Source organism: Uranotaenia lowii, chromosome 2, assembly GCF_029784155.1.
Source record: "Uranotaenia lowii strain MFRU-FL chromosome 2, ASM2978415v1, whole genome shotgun sequence".
Lineage (NCBI taxonomy): Eukaryota > Metazoa > Arthropoda > Insecta > Diptera > Culicidae > Uranotaenia > Uranotaenia lowii.
Window position 1 is genome coordinate 43,699,024 of NC_073692.1, and position 25,709 is coordinate 43,724,732.

The 25,709-nt window shown below is 39.1% G+C and overlaps 4 protein-coding genes across 6 annotated transcripts; 1 reads left to right on the plus strand and 3 right to left on the minus strand.

Moving 5' to 3' along the window:
• Nucleotides 1-351: 351 nt before the first annotated feature.
• Nucleotides 352-5,728, minus strand: LOC129744299 (ubiquitin-conjugating enzyme E2 E1). 2 transcript variants are annotated; one of them, XM_055736762.1, is made up of 5 exons: nucleotides 5,570-5,728; nucleotides 3,546-4,039; nucleotides 3,329-3,476; nucleotides 3,174-3,258; nucleotides 352-1,971 (listed from the first exon to the last, which is right to left on the minus strand). In XM_055736762.1, the coding sequence occupies exons 2-5, from the start codon at nucleotides 3,993-3,995 to the stop codon at nucleotides 1,959-1,961; spliced, it is 696 nt and encodes a 231-aa protein (XP_055592737.1). In that variant the 5' UTR covers nucleotides 3,996-4,039; nucleotides 5,570-5,728; the 3' UTR covers nucleotides 352-1,958. The 2 variants fall into 2 exon arrangements, with proteins under 2 accessions (XP_055592737.1, XP_055592736.1); XM_055736761.1 differs by lacking the exon at nucleotides 5,570-5,728 and adding an exon at nucleotides 5,120-5,291.
• Nucleotides 5,729-16,600: 10,872 nt separating this feature from the next.
• Nucleotides 16,601-20,485, minus strand: LOC129745896 (ubiA prenyltransferase domain-containing protein 1 homolog). The gene is made up of 3 exons (XM_055739270.1): nucleotides 19,847-20,485; nucleotides 18,922-19,196; nucleotides 16,601-18,850 (listed from the first exon to the last, which is right to left on the minus strand). The coding sequence occupies exons 1-3, from the start codon at nucleotides 19,971-19,973 to the stop codon at nucleotides 18,218-18,220; spliced, it is 1,035 nt and encodes a 344-aa protein (XP_055595245.1). The 5' UTR covers nucleotides 19,974-20,485; the 3' UTR covers nucleotides 16,601-18,217.
• On the minus strand, nucleotides 20,092-25,422 carry LOC129745895 (uncharacterized). 2 transcript variants are annotated; one of them, XM_055739268.1, is made up of 4 exons: nucleotides 23,804-25,422; nucleotides 21,688-23,741; nucleotides 20,753-20,915; nucleotides 20,092-20,686 (listed from the first exon to the last, which is right to left on the minus strand). In XM_055739268.1, exons 1-2 carry the CDS (start codon nucleotides 25,151-25,153, stop codon nucleotides 23,508-23,510), a joined length of 1,584 nt encoding a protein of 527 aa, XP_055595243.1. In that variant the 5' UTR covers nucleotides 25,154-25,422; the 3' UTR covers nucleotides 20,092-20,686; nucleotides 20,753-20,915; nucleotides 21,688-23,507. The 2 variants fall into 2 exon arrangements, with proteins under 2 accessions (XP_055595243.1, XP_055595242.1); XM_055739267.1 differs by having other exon boundaries at nucleotides 20,092-20,915.
• LOC129745894 (uncharacterized) lies at nucleotides 21,440-24,143 on the plus strand. Its single transcript, XM_055739266.1, has 2 exons — nucleotides 21,440-22,914; nucleotides 22,979-24,143. The coding sequence occupies exons 1-2, from the start codon at nucleotides 21,562-21,564 to the stop codon at nucleotides 23,225-23,227; spliced, it is 1,602 nt and encodes a 533-aa protein (XP_055595241.1). The 5' UTR covers nucleotides 21,440-21,561; the 3' UTR covers nucleotides 23,228-24,143.
• Nucleotides 25,423-25,709: the final 287 nt, after the last annotated feature.

The following is a 25,709-nucleotide window of genomic DNA, read 5'->3' on the forward strand; positions in this document are numbered from 1 at the left end:
TTGATTTTTTTGCAAGATTGATGGAAAAACAGAAAAGAACTTTTCATCAAATATTTTGTAGATAAATGTATAAATTCTTGTCAATCTCTTGATACTCTTGAATAATATTAACTATTAAAAAATTTGAAGCTTACCTGGTTAGTCCCAACGTTTTATCACAGACCATAGTTTTATCATGCGTTCAGGGTTCCTTCGTATTGGTGATGTTCGTTGAACACTGCTCTCTGTACGCAAACTGCATATTTTTTCACTTTCAACACAGATTTCCTTCTGGATTCCTTAGGGGAACAACGTTTTGTATTCGCATAAATGAGGTGATATTCACTATCGTCGATTAACAAGTCTTCCTCACACATTTACTGCCTTTTATTATCTGTTTAGTTTAAATATGTAATTTTTGTTTTAATTACGGCTGTTCACATTCCTTCAGACCTGGAATTTCAATCGATTCGTCGGTGACGGGCTTTTCTTTTTATAACCAGATTATGAGAACAGGGCCATTTTCTGCTTCTCCTTCTCCTCCATATCCAGGGTGATTTTTTTCTGACCATTGTTCGTAAACCATGTAAGACACTGGTTTCGAGTAGTTACGTTCATTTCCTCATTGGGAGGGAAGCAAAAGTAAGGATGTCCAAAATCCGTCATTTAGTAGTTTGAGAGGTGCCGAGGCTTAAATTTGCTTTCTTTCAATTCAGCTTTTTACATATCACATATTCCGTAAGGTTTATATCGCTTTTTTTTTTTTTGCGCTGTTTTGAGTTTTGCCTTATTTGTCCTCTTATACAAATTTCGACGTTTGCCGAATAAAAATTTGAAAAGAAATATTTTGCACACAAAAGTAAATGATAGAAATTAACAGCAAAGCCTTTTTCGTTCAACCGGAGTAATCCATCAGATGATCCGGATGAACCCATGGATCGTTTTCATTCAAAGTTTTGTTCAATGTGAGATCTTGAGTATAATAGTGTCGGCTAATTCTCAGTCTTCGAGATTTTTCATTTTGACAAATTGGCTCAAAGGATTGGTGCGATCCACGTCTTTATCATTTTCCATTTCTTAGCTACGTTTATTTCCGCCAAATAACTAGGAGCACAGTACATGCCAGTTTTTCCTTTTGCATATTTACTTCAAACAAACGTCGATCGTTAATCTTTAGTGCATTTTGTTGTTGTTGTCTAATATGTTAGTTTTCTAATTCCACAGGTCTGTGTTCTCCATCTATTGCCATACAGTAAAAAACATTACCATTGAGGGAGACTTCAAACACTTCGTTTATTTTAAACCCTATTTTGTTAATTATTTATCATTCTAGTCCATAACTATTTGAAGGAAATGATAAAAAGGAGAGAAATAATAATCTCGGGACACGGCACGAAAGGGGTGGTTTGTAAAAGAAAAAAACAAAACAAAATTTGCTTTCACAGTTCTAGTAGATCTTGTCGAGTGTTGATGAGTTGGGTAAGTTTATGTGTGTGTTTGTTGGAGTGCTCCGGCTTGCGAGTTTTTCGTATACGCGTTAGCGTGTGTTTTTATGTTTGTATGTTTGTTGATGTGTGTAACTACTACCTTAAACATCCGGTTCCACAAGATAATGTTGAGGATACGGAAATGAATACAAACCACTTCGTCCGAGAGAATTACAACAAATTTAATTCTGCAAATGAACACCGCATTTACTTGCGCTAGATTTGGGCTTGGGCTCAATTATTAATTTTATTTTACTCTTTTTGCAGCTTCTGCATCTTGACATGGGTGGATTTAGTTCGAAATATTTTCTCCGGCTGTTGATGTTCGATTTCAGTTTTCGCTTGTAATGCTACCGATGATTTTATTCTTTGAAATATTTTTTCTTGCTTCTTTAGGTTATTAGGTGTAGTATGTTTCCTTCGTTACGGATAGTTTTATAAATATTACTGATGTTTATTTTAAAAAATATACAGAACGTCAAGTTTAGGAAATCACGTAGCGTATCTGAAAAAAAAAATGGTACAATGATAAGATTATTCGCAAACTGATGACTAATGTAAAACTAAAAATTCAATGAACGTGGTAAGTCGTTGGATAAATTATTCATAGACCAAATTTACTAAGATTAGAACGTTGTATTTTATTTTAAAAGCATTGCGGCGAGATAAACTCAATAGTAGAATTTGATAAATGATTGAAAGTGTATAAGATGGACAGATAAAGCGAGTGCGCTCTGATAGAAGCTAAAAAGATGTTGAAGATGTAACTGTCGGTTGAACTTTTGCAAGGCTCACTGACTGACTATGTAGAGGAGGCGAAGCTATCGCACCTCCTCTTCACAGTCAGCCTAAAGTGGCTTGGTAAGTAAGCTTTCTTGGCAAACTTAGATTTTGGATATTTGTTCCCAATTTAAAAGTATCTCATGCTGCTGACTTGGCCGTGTAGTCTTCTTATCCACGTAAACTCTCTCCTTGTATGTTCTTCACAAAACGTTTGTTTCGTTTATTCATTAGTATCCCATCTCATTCAACGGGTTGTGAAGACGACTGGCCAGAAGTATGGAAACCTATACCAAATCACAGTTACAAGAGACCACCACCGATTCCTAATTGAAAACTGATATCGAAGGATTGTTTTTTTTTTCGTGATGCATTTAGTCGATCGATTTGTTTGGTAGATGTCAAACCACTTTCCAATGCTTCTGCATACGTTTGTTTGCAATTTACGAACGCCAGCATCGATAAAAAAAATCACTTCGATAGAAAAAATTAGTTTACGAACACGCCGTAATTAACAAGTTGTAAATTAGAAAAAAAGATACTTCACCAGATTTCCATCACCAAACAAGACCCATTTAAAAATTTGTCATTGCTTAAAATGGTCTTTTTAACGTATTTTATAAGAATCAATTTGAAAATAGTTTGGTTTAAGCGTCTTTGAAACGAGAAATTTCTAATTGAATTAAATTTTTTCGACTTGTTGGAAAACTATAAGCACGTCTTAGTCGATTAGGTTTAATACACCAAAAGAAAAATATTAAACTAACGTTTTCGTGTGGTTCTGATTAGAAAAATATAATTTTCCTTAATTTATTAAAACTTATTAAAAAAAACTAAAATACTCAAATTATTGTAATTTCTTAGAAACCGTTGTGTAAAATTATTGGAAACAGTCGTGTGACAAAACAACGATATTATTGAACTTACCTTTTAGTCCACAGACGAGCAATTCGATCGTGTTCTTCACGATTTTGCAGATATTGGGTGGCAATACTTCCAACCAGTGGATCGGCTATGAAAGTAACAAAAATATAAATTTTAAAATTTCTACTTAAAATGAGCCTGCGAATGTTGTAACTTACCTGGATTGCAGTCTGTCAGTAGAGAACAAATTGAGAGAAGAACTTTTGAGATAGTCAAAGCGGGCGACCAATTGTCTTTCAAAATATCTAGACAAATCACCCCTTGGCTGTTTATATTGCAATGATATATCCTAGTTCTGAATGTCACCTGTAAGTTGGATAAATATATTAAAGAATTGCTTTCAAAACAAGCTTTAAATAGGATATGACACAATACCTTCGGTGGTTTGAATGGATACTCAGGCGAGAAGTGGATGTCCAGGAAGAAAACTCCACCCTCGTAGACAGATCCAGGAGGTCCTAGGATGGTCGAAACCCACTCATACAGATTGTCACCCTTCGGACCGGCACTGCAGTTCGGTGGCGGATCCAGTGTAATTTCTGCAAGCTCCTTCTGGATACGCTTGGCTGAAGTTCCCAGTGCCTTGGAGATTTTCGGATTCGATTTCGTTTCCTTGGTCTCCGGTTTCGGCACTGAGGAATTTTCGGGCGTGGTGCTTCCGCTTCCACTGCCATTTCGACGAGGCCCACCGGCCCCGGCGCTGCTGCTACTGCTACCGCCACTATTATTGGTGTTGGCGCTACCTCCAGCAGCAGCACTCCCTCCCGGAGCGGCTCCACCGGCAGCTGTGCCAGTGGTGTTACTCGAACCGGCACTGGTCGACATGTTTTTGGCTACACCGACGCGAATCTGGAGGCAATCTCTCAAATCTAAATTTAAAATACAGAACTCCTGTTAAAAGTCAATTCAAAGATGTAGTACATTTTTATAACTAACACATTTTTCCCATAAACAATAAGGCTTTTTTGTAGCATTAAATGCCTCGGGGAGCTGATATTTAGAAGGAAATAATATGTGGATAATTCAAAACAAATTTACATCAAATTAGGCAGCTTGAAGAAATAAGCCATCATGAGCCGTTATGATATTACGCCTCTTGATACCAGTTAGAGGAAGGACTTGGGCGGGTAATAAAATTTTAAAATTTATATTAAGAAATTTAATCCAGTTGCAAAAAAGGGTGCGATAATAAAAACCCAAAAAGTTCCGAGTATGCTTCAGTGTTACCTACACAGTAGGTCTTGTTATTTTCATGATTATCTGAATCATTATGAATTTTGATGCTCCTGTAGTTTTAATAATTTTAAAAATGTTTTAAAATGTGTATAGCTGACCTTGAACTTTACAACTGACTTTTTTCAAAATAAAATTTCAAAAGTATTAAATTCAATTTGTTTGCCTACAGCTACTATTATATTGGCTAATTTTATCTGGCTGAATCCGTTTCAGAACCTTTTTGCGATGCTAGAAGTCAAATTGTCGTTTAAGTAAAAGTATTTATGCTTATATAATTTGAGGCAACAAAAAACCGCTTTAATCCATTAACCGAAGCAAGAACATACATAGCTTCCAAGAATTGTGGATTTTTTCTTTGTTTTCGGCATTTCAGCTCAGCTTTTCCATTCCTTCTGTGCACAAACTGACTAAGCAGGATTTTTTCTTCTTCATCCGATCGATTACTGCACCATTTATAAAAACGAGCCTTGATCGAAAGACACCCCTGATTCTAGGGTGATAACGCAACCGGAAATCGTTATCTGATGAATCAGAGCTTCTATCACAAATATTTTTCACCGAAAAGTAAAAACCTTCCGGGAAAAATACTTTTCGAAAGATAGCAGCGGAAAAATTGTGAACCTAATTTTTCCAATAAATCAAAGCGGCCATTTTGAGACGGAAATTCCCAATTTGAATTCGAATTTTAACCGATCTATCGTCACGATACCCACAATTCTGCAGCAGCTTCCGGTGACTCGTACTCTGCCCAACCCGGGCACGATTGTTTCAATAGTCGAACACCAAACACTAGCACCGAAAAAGTGGCTTGTTTCTACTATCGGACAGGGAGCAACTTTCTCGCTTCCTGACCAGTATCACAGACTCACTCGACTGTTTTATTTTTTTTTCTATTTTCCATCGCCGCAGGTTCATCTTCTGTCCGATCATTGGCCGTCGTTCGCTGCGATTCATTCGCTCACTCTGCCGGCTTCATTCGCCTGCCGACTCGCTTTTTCTTTTGCAAAACAATCGGACCTCTCGCTTGTTCCAAACACACACACACACCATCGCAACAAACAGTTTGAAAGTTCATCAACTGTTCCAAACACATTCACACATAAGTGCAAAATTTATCCTCAACGAAGCACATTGAAAATTCGATTTAATTAAATTTAACTTACCTTTTGAACAACTTAATCACGATTATCTACTTTTCTGTATTACAACGATTATACGAAACCTTTTCAAAACAATTGGTATAAAACAAACTGGTTGATGTTTAGAAATCAACTTGCATTGACCGCTGGCTTCTGGCCATGCTAGAATTGCACTGCACGGTAAACAAAGTTACTCTGTTCTGTATAAAATTCCACACAGTTTCAGGAAAAGTGTCTCCACTTAGTTTTATGTTTGGGCGCTTTACGCATGCAGAGCGTTAGCAAAAAGCTTTTATTCATTTTGAGCTTTCAGCCTGTTAGTCAATTCTGTATATTTTGACATAGGGATGCCCATGCGTTTTGGAAATTTCTCTGAAAAAGTAAAGGTCCAAGAAATTTCTTCGCAAAAAGTGTCTTTTTAACAATAAATTCTTTATTTATCTCGTTCAAGGCAATAATATTAACAATTTAAGAACACGGCGACTACTTACAAACTAACGTGCGGTATAAGTAAGGCGCTTCTGTTTGACAGTCAGTTGCAGTTCTTTGTGGCGATTGTCGTCGAAGATTGTTCCTCAAAGTTTCGTGTATTTTTATGACCGAATTCGGTTGCCATTTTCTGCTGTTTATTTGAAAGTGGAGCTCATCAGTCCCAACCCCAACATCCGACACGGAATTGCTTCGGTACGATCCAGCCACCTGAGAATGTAGTATACACTGTAAATTTTTGCCTCGATTTCCAGCAAAAAAAATTGCTGGAAACGTTCAGCAATCCAAATTTTTGCTGGAAACCAGCAATCGATTTTCGAATTGCTGGATTTTTCAGCATTCGGTTATGTGCTTGTCATTTTTGCTGAAAAATCAGCAATCGGTTTTCAAATTGCTGGAATTTCCAGCAATTGATCTAGTTTGCTGGAAAATCAGCAATTGAGTTGTCAATTTGGAGTTTGTTTTTGTTTCGTACGCTGAAGTAAGGTGAGATTCTATTTTACGAATTTAGGTTAAATTAATATAATTATTTTATTGTCCTCTATATTCTAGCAACCAGGCATCAAGTCAAGGGTAAGTTTTTATTGTACAGGTAGATATTCCATATAAGATACTAATAAAAACTATTTTTACAGGTGACGGATGATCAACACTGCGGCACAAAGAGGCCACCCCAGAGCCGGTTTTAGAAAGTTGTTTTTTTTTTAAATAAATAAATCCCTTATTGAAAATGGGAGAAAATAATTGTTTTTATTGCTTATTATATGCACAACCAATATTAAACTGTAATTTTGAATTGAAATATAAATTTCATACTAAATACTGCCGGTTGTGTTGAAAGAAATAGCTGGTTTCCAGCAATCTGGATTGCTGATTTTCCAGCAATTTGAATTGCTGGAAACCAGCATTAACGTTTGCTGTTTTTTCCAGCAATTGAAATTGCTGGAAATTTTGCTGGAAAGTCAGCGGGACAAAAACCAGCAAAATTTTGCTGGTTTCCAGCAAAAAAAAATTTGCTGTGTACCTGAAAAAAGGATTGAATTTTGATATTTGCAATAATTCGATGTGCGAATTCGAAAAATAAAAAAAAAATTTGAACGCAACATTTAAAATAATTCAATCATAATCCAAAATTTGAATCTCAACTTGAAGTCAAAATTAGTATAGAGCAATCTTTGTTATAATCTCAATTACTTTGCCAGAATAACAGAGTTTTGGAAAATAAATAATAATGTCTTAATTTTTTAAGCTACCTTTAAACAGATTTGAGCCGGGAGATTTGACTGGCATTCCGCATGTACGTCTACTGGCATCCTCTCGAGTGACCCTGGATGGGTGTACCTGTCGAATTGTTTCCATAGAAAATACATTCACCTGTTGATAAAATAAAAACGCATATATTGCATTAATAATCCATAGCATGAGATATTTAAGTCGATTTTAGAATAAAAGATAAAGCTTTTAAAAAAATGTGTGATAGTCTCACGCGGAACCAAATATAACAGTAGATCCAAAACTTGAATTGGGGTGCATCAGAGAATTCAGTTTAAAAAGAGATCAGAAATTGAAAGATAGAATTAAAACTTAAGACAACACTGAAAACCTAAAATTCAGGTTTTCGACCGAGTAGGATAATACATGTTCAAAAATACGCCAAATAAAACCAACCTTTATGCCGGTGAATAAATCAACCTTTTAGCACAGACTGTCTGTGCTTTTAGCTTTTACCTCCAGCTGACTTCCGGAGAGCTGGAATTCTGTAGATGCGTTTTCCGACGGCGACGGTGCATCAACTGCAAAATTTCGTTGACTACATTCTGTCGGATAGGGGCTTTGAAGAAATACGGCAGCAATAGGCTCTTGTTTTTCAGAGCATCATTCCGGTCAAAGGAAATGCTAACCTGAAAATAAAAGTTTGATATAGTGGTTCGAAATAATTTTAAAAAAATCTTGCACCTTCCGAAGCACTCTTTCAGCTTTCCGGAATAGCATATCCAATAGCATAGCAATAGCGATAGCATATTTTCAAGCGCTAGCTACCTTCAAATCCAATCGATGGCTTCTTCCGGCTGCGGTAAAGACCGATTATGGGAAACACCCTTATTCAGCAACTGTGTGGACAATATTTCTGAAATCGCAAAGCAAAGTTAAACAATGATGCTATATTGTGAGAATGCATACCTTTTGTGAGATATTTATGATGATTTCGACTTTCTAACGATGAAACATTGAAATTTCCGTGACACCCGTAGCGAAATTGAAAAACTTGAATGCTTTGACATCCCCGTCGAAAGCTTTCCAACAACAGCAAACTTTTTATACAGAGCATGACTAATCAAATTTAAGTTCACATCTGTATATTGGCAACCCAAAACTACTCAAAATTGAATTCGGAATATACAATTTTTGAACAACAACCGATAAGGGGCTGTTCACTAATTACGTAAGAACATAGGGGGGGTGGGGGGCTTTCACATTTATTTACGATCTCTTACTAGGGGGGTAGGGGGGGTTTCCAAAAATCTTACGTAAGAAATATCACATTAAAAATTCATCACAGCCACAGCCATACGAAACCATATTACTCAGGTTTTATTTCACTCACTACCTATTTGTTGGTTAATTTCGATGTTATGTTATTTATCTTTTAATGTCTTTGAATTAATAAAAAAAATTGCAGGTTCTATAAAATTTATAGAGAATCAATTCAAACCAAAAACACTAAATCACATTATTAAGAAAGATCGTCGCTTTTGGCTTTTCATCATAACAATCTTTTCAATTGAGAAATTTATAGAAACAACAAGGAAAATGGCGCGTTGTGACATCACAATTTGAATCCATCATATTTCGAAAATGACTTCATTCAGAAAAAAATCTTTAAAAATCAATATAAGGCGCTTTAAGTAATGAATTTCTAGACGATTTTTTCAGTGATAGACACTACCAATTCTAAATTTTACAAAAGATTTTCAAAAAAAAATCTTAAAACTTTATCGCTTACCGCTAAATGAGTCTGAGCTTTTAGGTTAGTTGACAACGTGATTGTCGTCAAACATTTTTCCCCAATTCTAGAATGATATTTTTTTTTAAAGATTTTTATGATTTTCAGGTAAAAAACATAACAATTTTTTATGTTACGTTGTGCTAACCTGATCTCTCTTTTTGAAATCGGAATTTAGATTCTATATCGTTATTCGATTGTGGAAATTTATTGAAAATTATTGTTACCCCAAAAATGTCTTGATTAATGTTTTCTTTAATCATTTATGAACTTTCATCTGTTGTTTTGTATAGATTGTGCTTTTCAAATACAGTTTTTTAATTTTACTTAAAAAATGCTTTGCTTTGAAGTATGTATGTCACAGTTTAAATATTTTCAAGCTGTTTTTAAAAAAAAAACATGTCAATTTCTCTAACACGAATGCCATAATGCTGGTAAAGTGAAAAAAAAAACTAAAAAAAAGTTTCAAATTCTCAAAGAATAAAAACGTAAGATCTTACTAGGGGGGGAGGGAGGGTTTTGAAAAATCTTACTTTGTCTTACCAGGGGGGGGAGGGAGGTTTGAACATTTCCAAAATCGTGCTTACGTAATTAGTGAACGGCCCCTAAGTTATGATGAAGGTGTAATCACAACACATTTAATGAATAACGCAATTTTTCCGTGTGCATCAGCCAAATTCACGCCTGGATGCCAGTTGCTAGTGAAATAATAAAATTTTCATGAAAATTTTAATATTTCGATACTGAGCCTGAAATGAATGTTATACGAATATTTCCAAACTTAAATGTTATAATCAATTAATTACTTACTTACTTACTTACTTACTTAATGATCCCGCGCCGATCCTCCGGTGCATAGGGCCGTGGTAAAAGACCTCCACTGTTGACGATCCGGAGCCAGTGTCTTCACCTGGTCCCAGTCAAGATTCTCGTCGACAGTTCGGATTTCAGCGGCTAGGCTTCGCCGCCACGAATTTCTGGGTCTGCCTCTTCTTCGATGACCTTCTGGATTCCAATCTAGCGCCTCTCTGCAAATCTCGTTTTCATCTCTTCGCAGCGTGTGCCCAATCCATCTCCACTTACGCACCCGAATCTCGATTTCTAGCGGCCTTTGATGACACCGGCGATGTAGTTCCTCATTCGAGATCCAATTGCCAGGCCACCAAGCGCGGATGATATTCCGCAGGCAGCGGTTTACAAATACTTGCAGTTTTCGCGTCGTTACCGCATATGTGTGTAGTGTGTAGTGTCGATAATAAAAGAATATAGTAATAATGCTTAAGGAATAGAAATCAATGATTAAAATTGAAAATACTTTTTACGGTTAGTAACATTGATAATAGACACGTTATGGGAGTATGACATTTGGCATAAAGCCATTTGGCATAATGCCTTTTGGCATAAAGCCATTTGGCATAAAAGCCATTTGGCATAAAGGCCATTTGGCATAAAGGTCATTTGGCATAAAAGCCATTTGGCATAAAGCCATTTGGCATAATTTCTTTTTTCGTGTGATCACGTTGAGATTCACTTTTCGGACAACGTTGCATGTTTTCTTTTCTTAAGTTTTGCGGCATTGCCGCAAACATCGAGGATGCAGGGGGTGAGGCGGCACAAAGCCGCCGAGGCTCCCCAATCCGAGGTGGCCGCCGACCCGCCGTCGGAAGCGGCGGCCTTATTACATTGGTCTAGGTCTACTGGGGCCTCCTAGGTTTACGTGAAAGCTAGGGATGATCCCTTAGCCCCGTTCGCCGCGCGATAGCGCGAAGGACAATATTTAATATAAGTTCGAACGCGCAGCGTGAGGAGGCTGGTGTTGACTTTTGTAGAACCGCAATAAGTAAGGCGTTTAGACCTAAGCTTGAACCGACTCCTCACGCTGCGCGTTCGAACTTTCATGAAAGTGTGTCCTTCGCGCTATCGCGCGGCGGACGGGGCTAAGGGATCACCCCTAGCTTTCACGTAAACCTAGGAGGCCCCAGTAGACCTAGACCACTGTAATATGGCCGCCGCTTCCGACGGCGGGTCGGCGGCCACCTCGGATTGGGGTGCCTCGGCGGCTTTGTGCCGCCTCACCCCCTGCATCCTCGATGTTTGCGGCAACGCCGCAAAATTTGAAAAAAAATTGCAAGTTTATTTAAACAGTCACCACTCGGTATGCTGAAATTATGCCAAATGGCTTTATGCCAAATGGCTTTTATGCCAAATGGTCTTTATGCCAAATGGTCTTTATGCCAAATGGCTTTTATGCCAAATGGCTTTATGCCAAATGGCTTTATGCCAAAAGGCTTTATGCCAAATGTCATACTCCCACACGTTATATAATGAGCGTGTAAAAATGGTATGAAAATTAAACGCTTAACCAAGCTTTGAGAGAAAGAGCGTAGGACACCACATGGAAAGGAAAACGCTGGAACTTTCTCTCACGTTTAGAAAAAAAAACATCGCATCCATAGTTTGCGAATCGGGAATGCTCAAGGATTAGCTCATAGGAGATTCTCAATGAGAACGCACGCGTTTGGTCTTGCTATTCAATTCGAGCAAGCCCCGTCACGACAATGTGCACCAAGTTTCGCACCCGTACAGCAATACGGATTTGACGTTTGAGTTGAAGATTCGGATTTTTGTTCGTAGAGAGATCTGGCGTGACCGCCAGATGTTTCGGAGACTCGCAAACGCAAATCGGGCCTTTCTGATCCGTGTTTCGATGTCTTTTCTGGTACCACCATCAGGCGTAATCTGGCTACCAAGATACTGGAAACACTCCACTTTCTCAACTTGTTGCCCAGCTACCATGAAACTGGAGGGATTTCCTGTGTTGATCTCCATCGACTTGGTCTTTCCGACATTGACTTTAAGACCTGCTGCCTTGGAACTTTCGGTGAGGTCGTCGAGTTTGCTCTGCATATCTGGTTGTGTTTGGGCGAGCAAAACAATATCGTCAGCCAGGTCAAGGTCGTTCAGTTGCTCCATTGTTGAAGGATTCCACGGCAATCCTCGGTTCGGTGCACAGTCAATCGATCCAATCAGAATCTCATCCATTACGATTAGAAAAAGTAGCGGTGATAGAATACATCCTTGTCTCACTCCAGCAGTTACCGGGATTGGTTCGGACAAGACACCGTCGTGCAAGACCTTGCACGAAAATGCCTCATACTGTGCTTCGATGAGATGGACTAGTTTCTCTGGGACCCCTCGTCGCCTTAGAGCCGTCCAGATGTTTTCATGGTTAAGTCGGTCGAATGCTTTTTCGAAATCAACGAACACCAGCAGAAGAGAGTCCTGGAATTCGTTGATTTGTTCCAGTATGATTCGTAGCGTTGTGATGTGGTCCACACATGATCGTCGAGATCGGAATCCAGCTTGTTGCCGTCGGAGTGTAGCGTCTATTTTCTCCTGGATCCTGTTCAGAATCACTTTGCAGAGTACTTTGGGGGTTGTACAGATCAACGTTATGCCTCGCCAGTTACCGCACTCAGTCAGGTCTCCTTTCTTCGGGACCTTTACGAGGATACCCTGCATCCAGTCGGCCGGGAATGTTGCAGTATCCCAGATGTCAGCGAAAAGACGGTGCAACATTTGTGCTGATAGGGCAGGGTCGGCTTTCAGCATTTCAGCAGGGATGCAATCGATCCCAGGTGCTTTGTAGGATTTCATGTTTTTGATTGCCGCTTCTATTTCAGCCAGCGAAGGCGCTTCCGAGTTGACGCCATTTATGCGACTTACTGTTGGCGCTTCGAGCTGCAGATTCTGTTGGCCATCGCTATTCGTGACTCGGAAGAGTTGTTCGAAGTGCTCAGTCCATCGTTTGAGCTGATCTGTTCGATCAGTCAATAACTGACCTGCTCGGTCTTTTAGCGGCATTCTTGCATTAGTCCTTGCACCACTGAGGCGGCGAGAAATGTCATAAAGTAATCGGATATCTCCATTGGCGGCGGCTCTTTCTCCCTCTTCAGCTAGGGAGTTTGTCCAGGCTCTCTTGTCTCGTCTACAAGATCGTTTAACTGCCTTTTCCAGCTCCGCATATCGTAAGCGGGCGGCTGCTTTGGCTGACCCGGTACATGCCTGCTCAATTCCGACTTTCGCCTTTCTCCGATCATCGACCATCCTCCAAGTTTCATCCGACATCCATTCACTCCTTCTTCCACAAACTTTACCGAGAGTACCATGGCTCGTCGTGATAAAGGCATTCTTGATTCCACACCACTGTTCTTCGACTGTTCCGTCTGTCGGCAGCTCCGAGGCTCGGGATTCTAGCTGTTCAACGTATGCCCTTTTCACCTCTGGATTCTCCAACCGGCGGACGTCGTATCGACAACCGACTTTCTCCTCGCGCCGTTGGACACGTGCAACTCTCAGTTGTATCTCGCCAAGGACGAGGTGATGGTCAGATGCAATGTCTGCGCTTCGCTTGTTGCGGACATCAAGAAGGCTCCTTCTCCATTTTCGGCTGATGCAGATGTGGTCAATTTGATTTTCTGTTCGGCCATCTCGGGATACCCAAGTGACCTTATGTGCTGGTCGATGGGGGAAGAGCGATCCGCCGATCACCATGTTGTTGTTGCCACAAAATTCTACAAACAGCTCTCCGTTTTCGCTCATCTGTCCTAGGCCATGGCGCCCCATGATGCGCTCAAGGTCCTGATTGTCGGAGCCAATCTTTGCGTTGAAGTCGCCCAAATAGATTTGAATGTCACCCTTCGGAATTCTCTCAACCACGCTGTTCAGTTGACTGTAAAACTGCTCTTTCTCCTGCAAGTCGGCAACGTCAGTTGGCGCATAACACTGGACCATTGTAAGGTTTCTAACCCGTGTTCTAAATCTGGCTACGATTATTCTTTCGTTTATCGGTTCCCATCTTATGAGGGCCGCTTAGGCCTGCGGGCTTAACAGGAAACCAACTCCTCGTTCCCGAGTAGCATGTTCTCCTCGTATGCCAGAGTAAAGCAGGACTTGCCCGGATTGTGTCTTGTGTTCTCCAGTATTAGGCCAACGGACCTCGCTCAGTCCCAGAATTTCAAGCTTGAGGCGGCTAGCCTCTCTAGCAAGTTGTTCCAGTTTGCCTTGTTGGGCAAGGGTTAAAACATTCCAAGTTCCAATTCGTGTCCGTGTTTTCATGCTAAAAGTCGTCGCCAAAGTTCCAGGTCGGTCATTTCTTTCGTATTCCGTAACAATTTCAAATCGGGAGCAGTAGGTTGTTAGCCTAAAGTCCCTATCCCGCGATGGGGCTGCCATCTTGGACTTAGCTGGCGGGAGCCGCATTTCATAAATTCAGCCGCTTGCTGCAAGACAGACGCTGTTTGAGCCGCCCCTGACCTGGAGAACAGACGCTCGGTTGTGTTGCACGCCGCCCCTGACCTGGGGAACAGACGCGGCCACCTTCTCAGTCTGCATGCGACCAAAGCATCCACCGGGGTTGGGTACCCGATCTCCGCTTAGGTTACTCGCACCCCAGCCGGCACCGCGGGGAGGTAGAGATAGGAGTTGTGAATAAGAGGTGATATGACCACTATGGGGTCTCGTGTTGCACATTATCCACTCTTTACCAACCAGTTAATTAATTAAATCAAATTCCACTTTTTTGGACTGACAAAGGAGAAGACTGTTTGGTTAAAAAAAACATATGAACGAAGGTATAAACGAAAATTATTTTAAAATCAGATGTGATTTTATTTTTTTGATCAATGTATAGTTTTTTTTAGTTTTGAATTCTAAACCAAATAAAATTACTGAGATGCTCAAGAGACAGTGAAAATTGAATGTCTACATGGCCGCTGCAAGTTTGAAAATTCGAATGATGATAACCTTTTTTAAATGAGCGCTGAAAGTTATCCAAACCTTCAATATTTGGAAAAAAAAAACTTTGATTTTTTGCTGGGACTATGATCTGTTGGTTCACTTATCTCAATTGATGAACAATTTTTAAATTTTAAAAGCAGATTATAATAATGCGCTGGCATCCTTGTCGTTGAGATCAAAAACATCAAAAATAAATTTTGGATTTCTTCCGCGGGATTTCACTACACGCTAACTTTTGGCTACCCCTTAAAGGCGTAAAATTGACCCGTTATTGAGAACCGGCACGATCTGTCAAATAACGGGTCATTTTGTCGGGTCAATATTACCCCTTATTTCAAAAAGCTTGATTCCCATCAGAAGGGGTAGTTTTAGAAGTTGTCGAATTCAAAGCGTTGTTTTAGTCCAGTAAAATTGAAGCGATGAAAAATAATTGTAAGTACTTCATTGAAAATTCATATTCTTTCCTTCCAGATATAATATTCATTCAAATTATTTTTCCAGAACCGAACGATTCCGGATTGGCGCGACGAACCCAACAAAACTTTTCAACAACAAATCGCAGTGGATCATCATCATTCATGGTAAATTAAGTGATTGAAAAATTTATATAAAATGTTTTTAAGCTTGAATTTTAATAAACAAAAATAAACATATGTCATCTGGTTTAATTTGTTTCCTAGCATAAAAATTTCCAATAAGCAGCTACAAAAATTGCCGCCATATGCAAGCGTTTCAAATAAGGGGTAATTATGACCCGTTGTAAGCATTTGGAATAAGGGGTAATTTTCATCCGTTAAAGCGTTATCAAGCTGAGTACCCTTTAAAGGGTAAAGGGGCTTTATCCGAAAAAAGGAGTTCTCCCAGTCTTATTCAATAACGGGTCAAAAGTATTCGTTAAGGGGTAGCCAAAAGTTAGCGTGTAATACCTTCAACCCTCTTCAACCGAACTAAAAAACATTAGCTTCGTTTAATCGAAGGTAGAAACTGGTTTATAGCAGGGGCAGGCGAATGATGGATATATCCATTATAATGTCTTATTCTCTCCGCGAGTGCTTATAAGCCTCGTCCAAAAGGAGAGGAATGTCTCGAGACAATCTCAGTGTCTCCCATTGAATTCGGAAGACACTGAGACCAATTATTATTTTGAATCAAACTCATAGAACATTGTTTCAAATAAAAAAGAGTTTGTTTCAAAAGAATATTTCTCCAGGTTTTCTCTGGGTGTAGATGTCAAATCATCATCCAATGCTTTTGCATACATTTCGTTTAATTTACGAACGCCAGCATCGATATAAAAAATAAAGTTACGAACACGCCGTTAGCTTGTGTGCCATCAACAAAGGAACCACCACGAGCGAGTTTCGACTGTTTAGACCTATTTCGACCAATCTTTATTGAACAGACTTATTATCAAATTTGTTGACATTTGTGAGCCATCGTTTTAGCAGTGGGCGTTCTCTGTGTTAATTCCATTCATTTCCAACTAGTGATGCTAGACTTTCAGGTTTTTCTTGGCCGAACGATGGTAAAACAGAGCCGAAACATTCCTGGTTTTCCAGTGTACACGTGCACCAACATACACTCAGAAAAAGTATTTAAAAGTTTTGTAATTTTTATATTTTCTTCAAATTTTGAATACCATCACACCTTTTTCACTCTGCAATCTGTTAAGTTTTAATATTATTTCAAGTATTCTATATTTCAGTTAGAACAAATAGATGTAATAAATAATGAAACCAAATCAATCAAAGAAAACTCTCGAATTTATATAATAAATCATTCTTGGTTTATTGGAAAACTTTATCTCAAGCAAAATCTTCTTTTACAAGAACAGTCCAATGATGCTTCATTATGTATCATGACAGCTATCTGCTTAATCCCATCAAGCGATACGCTCAGCCCACCGCTAGCTATATACTATACTATAGAGTAAAGTTGGTACATATATGAATCTTCACTATACGATTATTGCATTGAGTTTCTTATCCTTGCTTGTTTGCTCTCTATCTGTCTCTGTATTCCTGACTGCGATGAATGTCGTTGCATCCACATATTTTACGCTGACCCAACTTTGTTCTGCTATACAAGCATATTAAGCAGTCGATTTGTTGTAAGTAAAGATTGGCAGAAATGATGCATATTTTATATATGTTAAATATAGAAAAAAAAAATTCCTCTCTCAGCTAAAATTTTTCTAGAAATAATTTGAGAAGCAATTTATTATCATATTTCTCTATAATTCTTTTTTAAAGCCAATGTCAACTCTACAAAACTTATTCAACACGCTTTACAGGTCGTTCAGCCGTGAAGCCGAATCAGCGTAAATTGTAAACCTGTCTTCAGAATTGAATTTTTTCAATGTTGGGGGCTCCGAGCTCTTCAAGTTCTTAAATGTTTAAGCCTAATTATTGTCTTTCACATGTTCGCGGCCTCATTCTGTTCACTGGATTTTCATCAAACATGCCGATGCAGATCTTGTTTCAAATGGAATTTTTTTTTTATAAATTTTGTCGAAGTTCTTAAAAGATAAAAACAAAAACCGAACACGATCTTCGTAAGTGGTGATGCTCGATTTTTGAGTGAGTGATTAAGTACTGTGTTGATGCGATCAAATGAGACCCACATTGTGTTTGTTTTTTAGTTTTCCGTTTTCTTACATCAAATTACCTATACGATCGGGATAGCTACGGGTGGGGGGAGTTCGAGTTTGGTATGATATTTTGTTTATAATAATTAGTTTTATTCGGGAATCGGGTTTGATATGTGATCAAGCACTCGAAACCAGAGAAAGGTACCGTAGTAGAAAGAAAATAAGAACTAGCGAACGCGATGATGAAGACAGAACAATTTGGCAAGAGATTCTACAAAGCCTAGGAGTATTCTTGGAAAAACCTATACTTTGAAAGTGTTTTTTGTTTTTGTTTTTACTGAAAAGTTCTAAATTTCTTGAAGTTCGACAATGCAGAATTATTAGCTTATTTTTTATCTACGGTTCTTTTTTCTTACTCGAGTGTTTCTTGAGAGTCCCAAAGTGTCTGGTTTCTGAATGCGTAATTTACTCTGGGGTTTTTTCAACATCAACAGAAATATATTACTGTAAAGTACAGACTGATCCTCTGACAAACATAAAATGTTAAAGAAATCTCTGGAAAGAAACTGACAAAATAAATTACTAATATCTAAAGGTGGAGTAAGAATTTTAACATGCAGGTCTAAAGTTCAGTGGAAACAGTACCACCTGAAATTTTGTCGTTCCTATTTTAAACGTCGTTACTCACAGAGAGTATTTCCACTTGTCACTGAACATGCAAATTCATCTTGAATATTTCACCGATTCTAGGTGTATGATGGTGCACGTTTGAAATCTCGCCTTAACTGTTTTACTTCCGTCCAATAAATGGTAGCTGAGGAGCGCAGAAACAGGCCAAAACGTATAGAATGCCGAAAAATAGATTCAATCTGGCAGTTTGTCGGGGGACACCATGCATCGTCGCCTCCTGGCGAAATTGTTTCTCAATTTTAAAGGCCTGTGGTAAAGTGACCATGGGTATGAGGAATGCGCTCGAGTATTTAACGCCCAGGACCACAAACATAACGTATGGTGTAAACAGCAACAGCGCATACAGAATATACGAGGAAGTTTTTCCGATCAGAATGGCCAGCGTTACGATTCCTACTTTTTTGTCTGATTCCGCATCCCTGGTGTTATTACTGTGTAGGATGGCTTCCGTATTGAGAGCCAACGGAATAGCGTAGTAAATTGTCATCCATTCCACATTTCCGGTTTGGGCCATGTAAGAGAACAGTACCGAAATAGGTCCGAAAATAATCAATATGAGCACATCGCCTAAGGCTATGTACTTCAATCCGATTCCTCCAGTGTACAGAAAACTTGATGATAATCCACCGAAATACACTAACGCTAGATGTTCCAATTTTGCGGGCGAGAGATACACCAGAAAAATGAAACCAACGCATCCAGCACAGTACAGGACCGCTCCTAGTGTGACAACCTGAAATTGATTTAACAGAAACGTGTGAAAATCCCTAAGTGAGGTACAAAAAACCAAAGACAATTGCTCACCTCATCCTTGCTCAGTATGTGATCTACCAGCGTTCGGTCGTCGGATTTGCGGTTGTCGATACCCTTGACGAAATCGAAGTACGTATTGACCACATTTCCGGCACAATGTACCATCACAACGGTGAAAATGGTAAACAGAAATATCAGCACATTGAACTCGGCGAATCCCAACCTCCGGTAGGCAATTGCTTCCCCCAGCAGGGTCGGAACTAAACTGGCCGACAAGGACCAAGGGCGCAGCGCCGACAGGTAAGTCTTGAGCTTCATCAGGGGCACTGAAACGGAAGAATTGTGATTTTGTGATAGTCAAAATTTATAAAATAAACTTTTGAATATTGATAGACTTTTCGGAAAGACCAATTTTTGTAGGTTCAACAAATTTTTTTGTTTTACATTTTAGATTAGATGTTTGCCATTGTGTAAATAAGAAGTATTAAATTTAAATAGTAAAAAAAATATTTATTTTAAAGTTAAACCAATTTGAAGTTAAACGAGAAAGAACTCGGATTAAAAATAATAGAAAACAATTCCAAACTAATTCTAATGCTTAAACCTATTATGTAAATTACTATTATTGTAATAAACATAGAAGAAACATATAAGCGAAATAACTTTTTTGGAATTGTTTTACCTTAAAATTGTTTATCCAACTTTTTTCTCTAAGTTCAACCTTATACAACTTACTAGAAGCATAACTTTATAATAGCTAAGCGTATTTTTAAACTGAATACTAAACTTGGAACACAAATTGAAGCCGTTCCAATTCGAATTTCAATAGACAACCATTTTTAAGTCAAATAATGGTCGTCCTAAAGTCTATTCACGACATCGAAGCGATGAATAAGACCATCCATTTGTCAACAATTGTTACGCATTGATTTCTGCAGCGACCATCGTATATGTTAAGATATAGGCTAGGGCTCACCTTCGCTTCGTCTTCTGCCGCCCTTATCCTTCTCATTACAGGTGGTTCCGTCAACCGGGGGTGGTTTTGTACCGTCCAGATATCCAGCGCTTCCATTCCCGTTGTCCATCAATTTACTGTTCTCCATATTGAAACCCCAGAAATAGCCGCAACACTTTTTCGAAATTGCTGAAATTAATGTTGCTCGAATCTGTTGATTCTTTTCAGTCCAATTTTGCTTTCACCATTCGTCTTTCACAGCGTCTCAATCCCAGTGTACAACCCTTTAAAGAGTCGCACCTTCGATCACACCCTTGTTACTTTACAAGAGTGTGGCTATGGGGTAGATAGAAGAAAAAAACTGGTCCAGCAGCTTCTTCGCCAGTTTACGTGAATGGGATGCTGTCCATTCAAATCTTCAAAAAAATCGTGTTCCTGGCGTTTTTGCTATCACGATTGCATTGATTCAAAGAATTCTAGCCTTATCGAATACGGTAGACCAGTAATCTGAACGGCTAGACGCGATCCTTCACTCCTGGCCAACGGGATATTGGAAAAAACGAAACAATTTCTGTCCTTTCCTTCTTCGGAGCAGAGAAAAAGAATCCCGATTTCACTGAATTTCACTGCGCGATGTTTGAATCGCTTGTCACGTCATCCAAAAAATCACTGCGATGTCCGAAGGTTTTTTTTTTCGGGTTTGGGCTCCGGCCAAGGTTCTTAGATACACTAGGTTCTCCGACTTTCACAGTAAGTAGGCGAGGAGTGAGCGGGGCTCTCAATGAGTTTGTTTATTTTTTGCTCAGCTTTTCTGGGGTTTGTTGGTAAACAAACTTCATGAGTTCCGTATAGTTGCATAGCCTACATAGCCAAAATAGCTGAATCGGGAATTCGTTATTCGGGAACACCTCCTGAATATATACTCACCTTGGCTCCGGCTCTGCGGGCTCTGCTGCTGGCTGTCAGATATTTAAAAAAAGTTCATTCATCAGCTTCATCAGCCATCGATGGTTTTCATTCGAGAGAAAGTGTCCGAAAGTTTTTCTTGCTCCCTTACACGGTGCAGTAATGGTTTCCATTTTTGGGTATACTTTTCGTTCAACAATATTTTTTTCAAATATATTAATTAATTAATAACAATTTATTCAACAATAAGAATATCGAATTTTGAATACGGCGAATACACCAACATCACTTATTCTTTCGAAGAAAAAAAATGCGTACACAATTTGACAGCTTCTTAAGCTCCTAGCAAAAATATAAAAAAAAACTTGTGCATGCACTTTTCAAAAATTACCGAATAAGCCTTATTTAATGTATTTATTTATTAATTCACGGTGAATTTACATTTACAGACGCTCAAATTAAAAAAAACTTAACAACCTTTATATGTACTTGTATGCAATCTGTGCACAGATAATAATAGAAGTAATAGCATGCTATTACTTAAAATGCTTCTGTCTTCTAATATTTAAAAAAAAATTAAAACGTGAAAAAGGCATGTCCAAAAAGAAGATCCTCCAAACTCAAACAACTGCAGAAGCAGCTGTTATTTAAAATTAAATAATAAGTAATTATGTATAAATGAAATTAATTCGGCAACACTGTGAATGAGAGAAAATTCATCCGAAGTAAACAAAACATCGATTGATCGAGTGATCTTTTCAACAAAAACTGCATGCGCGTGCAACAGTGATAATATAGGATTTTAGGCTTCAAGAAAGTAATGTGCGAGGATGTCGTTTGATCAGTTACCGGAGGAGATTCTGCAGAAAATTTTCGACTATTTACCACATGCGGAACATATCGACAAAACTCGGGTAAGTCGCCGCTGGAATCGACTGGCGCTCAAGGAAACCTACCTGATTCTAGCCTATGGAGAGTCGGTGATCAGCGAACGAATACTTCAACGAACGTCACGAGGATATTGCTGTTTTTCGATCGAGTTTAGCGAGTCCTATGAGGCGTTGCGCGCTAAATTGGCATTATGCGCCAAAAAGTTCTTTCTCCGGAAGCTTATTCTGGACGGCATACAAACCTATGCAATTATGACGTTCGTAGATGAACATCGATTGTGGTTGCGCAGCCTTGTACACCTCTCGATAACCTCGATCAATCAAATCAATACTTTCGGAGATGACGTTGAGCTGGAGTTACCTCGTTTACGTATCCTGTCGTGGACTTTCAACACGGACAGTGGAAACCGGCAAATGCCTGTGTTCAGAATTAGGGCTCCTCTCCTGGAAGACGTTTATATAGAGCACGGAGATCTAGATCGTACGCCTCTGATTCTAGAAAACACTAGTAGACTTAAGTCGCTTGGCCTGTTTGTACCACGCTTAATCGAAGGCTTGTGCCCGAATGGGTTAGAGTCGGCTACTTGCCTTAGGGTTTACAACTCTTCGTCGCCTTTCGAGTGGAACATTGATCGATTCAATTTGCCGAGGTTACAGACTTTAGAACTTTGTGGATGTTCCGTAAACAGCAACTCAACTTTATTCCTCCGTAACTTCCGGAACCTGGAAATGCTAGTCATCCAAACCGAAACAAGCAACGTGATAGATTTAACAGTTGTCGCTCACAGTTTACCAAAATTACGAATTTTGCGTTTGTTTGAAATCAAAGTGAGATCAAGCGAAACCAGCATAACCTTTCCATCTCTTCAAACCATGGATCTCAACGATACGATTTGTTCCGACATGCCCACCATCAATGCCAGAAATCTTATGACTTTAAAGGGTACCAGTCTCAACGTTAACTCTTTCATCCTGACTGATTACTCAGTCGTACGGTGTTTGATTCTGTACGATTTATATCTCAACTTCCGACAACCTCGACAATTCTCGTCACTCATGATTCTGTATCTGGATGTACCCTGTGACGATGCTAATCCCATGCTAGCCGAATGTCTTCTCCAGTTTCCCAGACTGTTTCGTTTGACAATCGTTTTGCACAACAAACGCGCACCGATTAACATAAGCGGTCACTTCCTTGCGATGGCCTTTGTAGATCTGAACTACCTGCACATGAGAAACTTCGACTTGGATTACAACTTCCTGGAAGGCATCAACAAAGCCAGACGTCTTATGGTAAAAAGCACACGTTCACATTGCAAAAAAGAATAGTTTTTCATTATCATAAATCTCTTTCCAGACTTTAATCCTACAGGACGGAACCCTGGCGGTTTCTACGGATGATCGACAGTTCGCCTTCAACGAAGTGCAATACTTCTACATGAAAAACGTTATGCTTCCGAAGCAGGTCATCAACTTCCCGATATTGTATCCCACAGGCGCTCAGCGGGGCCTGTCATTGGCCGAGGGAAATGTGTTTAGCACCGAAACGTGGGATGATTTGAATATCAAAAGTCAGGAAGATTACGTAACGTATCTCGTTCATTAGTTTGCCGTTTGAGGAAAGTATTCTGAAGTGTTTATTTAGAACAACATGTTTCAGTGGTATTTAAGTATTTTTAAAGCTTTGGAATTCGTTGATTTGTTTGAAATGAAAAATTTGGTTATTTCCTATCTGAAAGTGATTTAATTTTTTTAATCAATACGGCATTCTGACAATTTTTCACCATAATCCGAAGATTCACAGCCGCATCATCTAAAATATAGCTAATCATATTTTCATGGTAACCAATTTTATTTAACTTACAAAAGTTGATCTCCGTTTCCGTCTAATCGTATCCGTCGCCAGCCAACGCGTACTCAGAATCCATCGTGTGAAAATAATCTCCATGGCGCTCGAACAGAACGCCCGATTCAGGACAACCTATCCGGAGGGGAAAATGTTCACGTTCAATTCCCACCAGGGTACCGGAGTAAACATTTATCGAGGTCACGCAGGGAAGGTCTACCACTTGTTCGGCATTCCTGCCGCAGTCTATGGTAACGCGGTCCAGTGATAGATGCTGGAAAAATCAAGAATTATTAATGATTAGGTAACCAAATTCTCCCAATATAATGTTCGTACCTTCAACGAATACCAGTGAGAAATGTAGCGGAAAAAGTCCAGATCCAGCGCTACCTTACGCAGCTCTAATCTTTCGATGGCCCTTGGTATTTCGCAACGTACTTTGAATTGAGAGATATTTTGATCGTTTCTACAAGGATTTCTAAGTATGAGAGCCGCAACGGTTGCATGTTGCTGTAAGAACGGACTCAAATAGTTTTGGAAAGCAGTATCCAAGTAAGTGGATTCCAAGTCTAGGTAAAACTCCGACAATCGTTCGTTGTTTACGATGTGCGTTGTGGCGAGAATGCTTAATGGTATAGATAAAACTTTCAATTTTGGTGCAAATAAAGTGAAATCTTGTTCTATGATTTTGACTTCCTTGAATTTCAACGAGCACAACTGTTCAGCAATCACCGTTCCAAATGTTCTAATTTCAAAATTGATAAATTCAATCCTTTCAATCTTTGTCGCCAAGCTACAAAGTCTTGTTAAATTCAACGAAACACGCTCCAAGCTTTGATCGTGTATGCTTATTTGCAACGCTCTTAAATGATTCAAGGATTTTAAACGCTCTATCACTCGGAGTCCACTTTGGCTGCAAGTGAGTTCTAAGGTCCGTAAGTTATCCATTCGTTCAAGAAATGATAAATCATCATTGGTATAAGCGCAGCTTACAGTTAAATGTTGCAGATGAGCAAACTCATCGTCAATGAACGTATTCCGGAACATTTTGGTGTAAAACAGGCATCCAATCCGTTTCAGTTTTTTACAGTATGGTATCTTCAGCACGGCTGCTGGATCAAGGCTGTCGTCAATGTCCACTACCTCCAGATTCGGGGCTTCTACAGTTACCGATTTTTCACCCGTATGGAGAGTACCATATAGACATTCGTACCAAGTAAGAGTTTTGAGCTTGGGTAGAAACAAATGGAAATTTTCGTCCTCCGTCTCAGATGAATAACTAGTGAAACGATCATCCATTCCTACATTTATCGATTCCAGCTCGTCGAACCAGGCTCCGTAATCGCTGTAGAATCGATAAAGTTGATCGCTGAGGACTCCCCGGATACGCAGGTACCGTGGTTTGATCCTGTGATACAACAGGTTCAATATTTCACGGATCTTATCCCAATAATCGTTTTGACCATTGACGATCAACACCGATTGGTACTTCCTGATGCTGTCTTTCAGCACCTCCAAATGGTCCAGCATTTTCAGGTTTATGTTCAGACAGCTACGCCGAGCAATCAACGGTTCCACGACAAGTTTCCAATAGTGACATACTAGCGACGCTTCGAGGAGGCTTCGGTGGTTTAGTTTGGAGAAAATTTCTTCAAGAATTTCCACGGGTAAACTGGTTAAATCCATATTTTAGATATTTTACCGTAACTTTCCTTTAAACATGAATCACAACAATTCGTGCACTCAGAGGAAACCTTATTATAAATTTCATAAGATACATCTTATGAACCACTTTTTTGCGTCCAAACTAATTTTTCATAAGAGTCTTATGAAATTCTTTCATTTTTCATACGATGTTCTATAGACACTATAATTTCATATAGTCTGGCAAAGAGAATGACGGGAGCCAATCGAACTGTCATTCGCACGGAGCCAATCAAGCATTCTACGAAAATGTTCAAGCTCTTCATAACTCTCTCCAGTTACGAAATAAAAAATAGTTTCTCAGATTCGTAAATTACATGCTATTTTTGTCTCTTCAACTCGAAATCGCGTTTGCAAAATATAGTATGACCTATAGTTGAAAAAATAATGAAAATTATGCTAAATAACTTTAGTTAATTTTATCAAAAAGCCAGAAAAGCTATGTGAGTCACAATACTATAACCATGATTTTCCAATATTTAGAAAGTTTGCTCGATTGGCTCCCGCGGATGACAGTTCGATTGGCTCCCGTCATTCT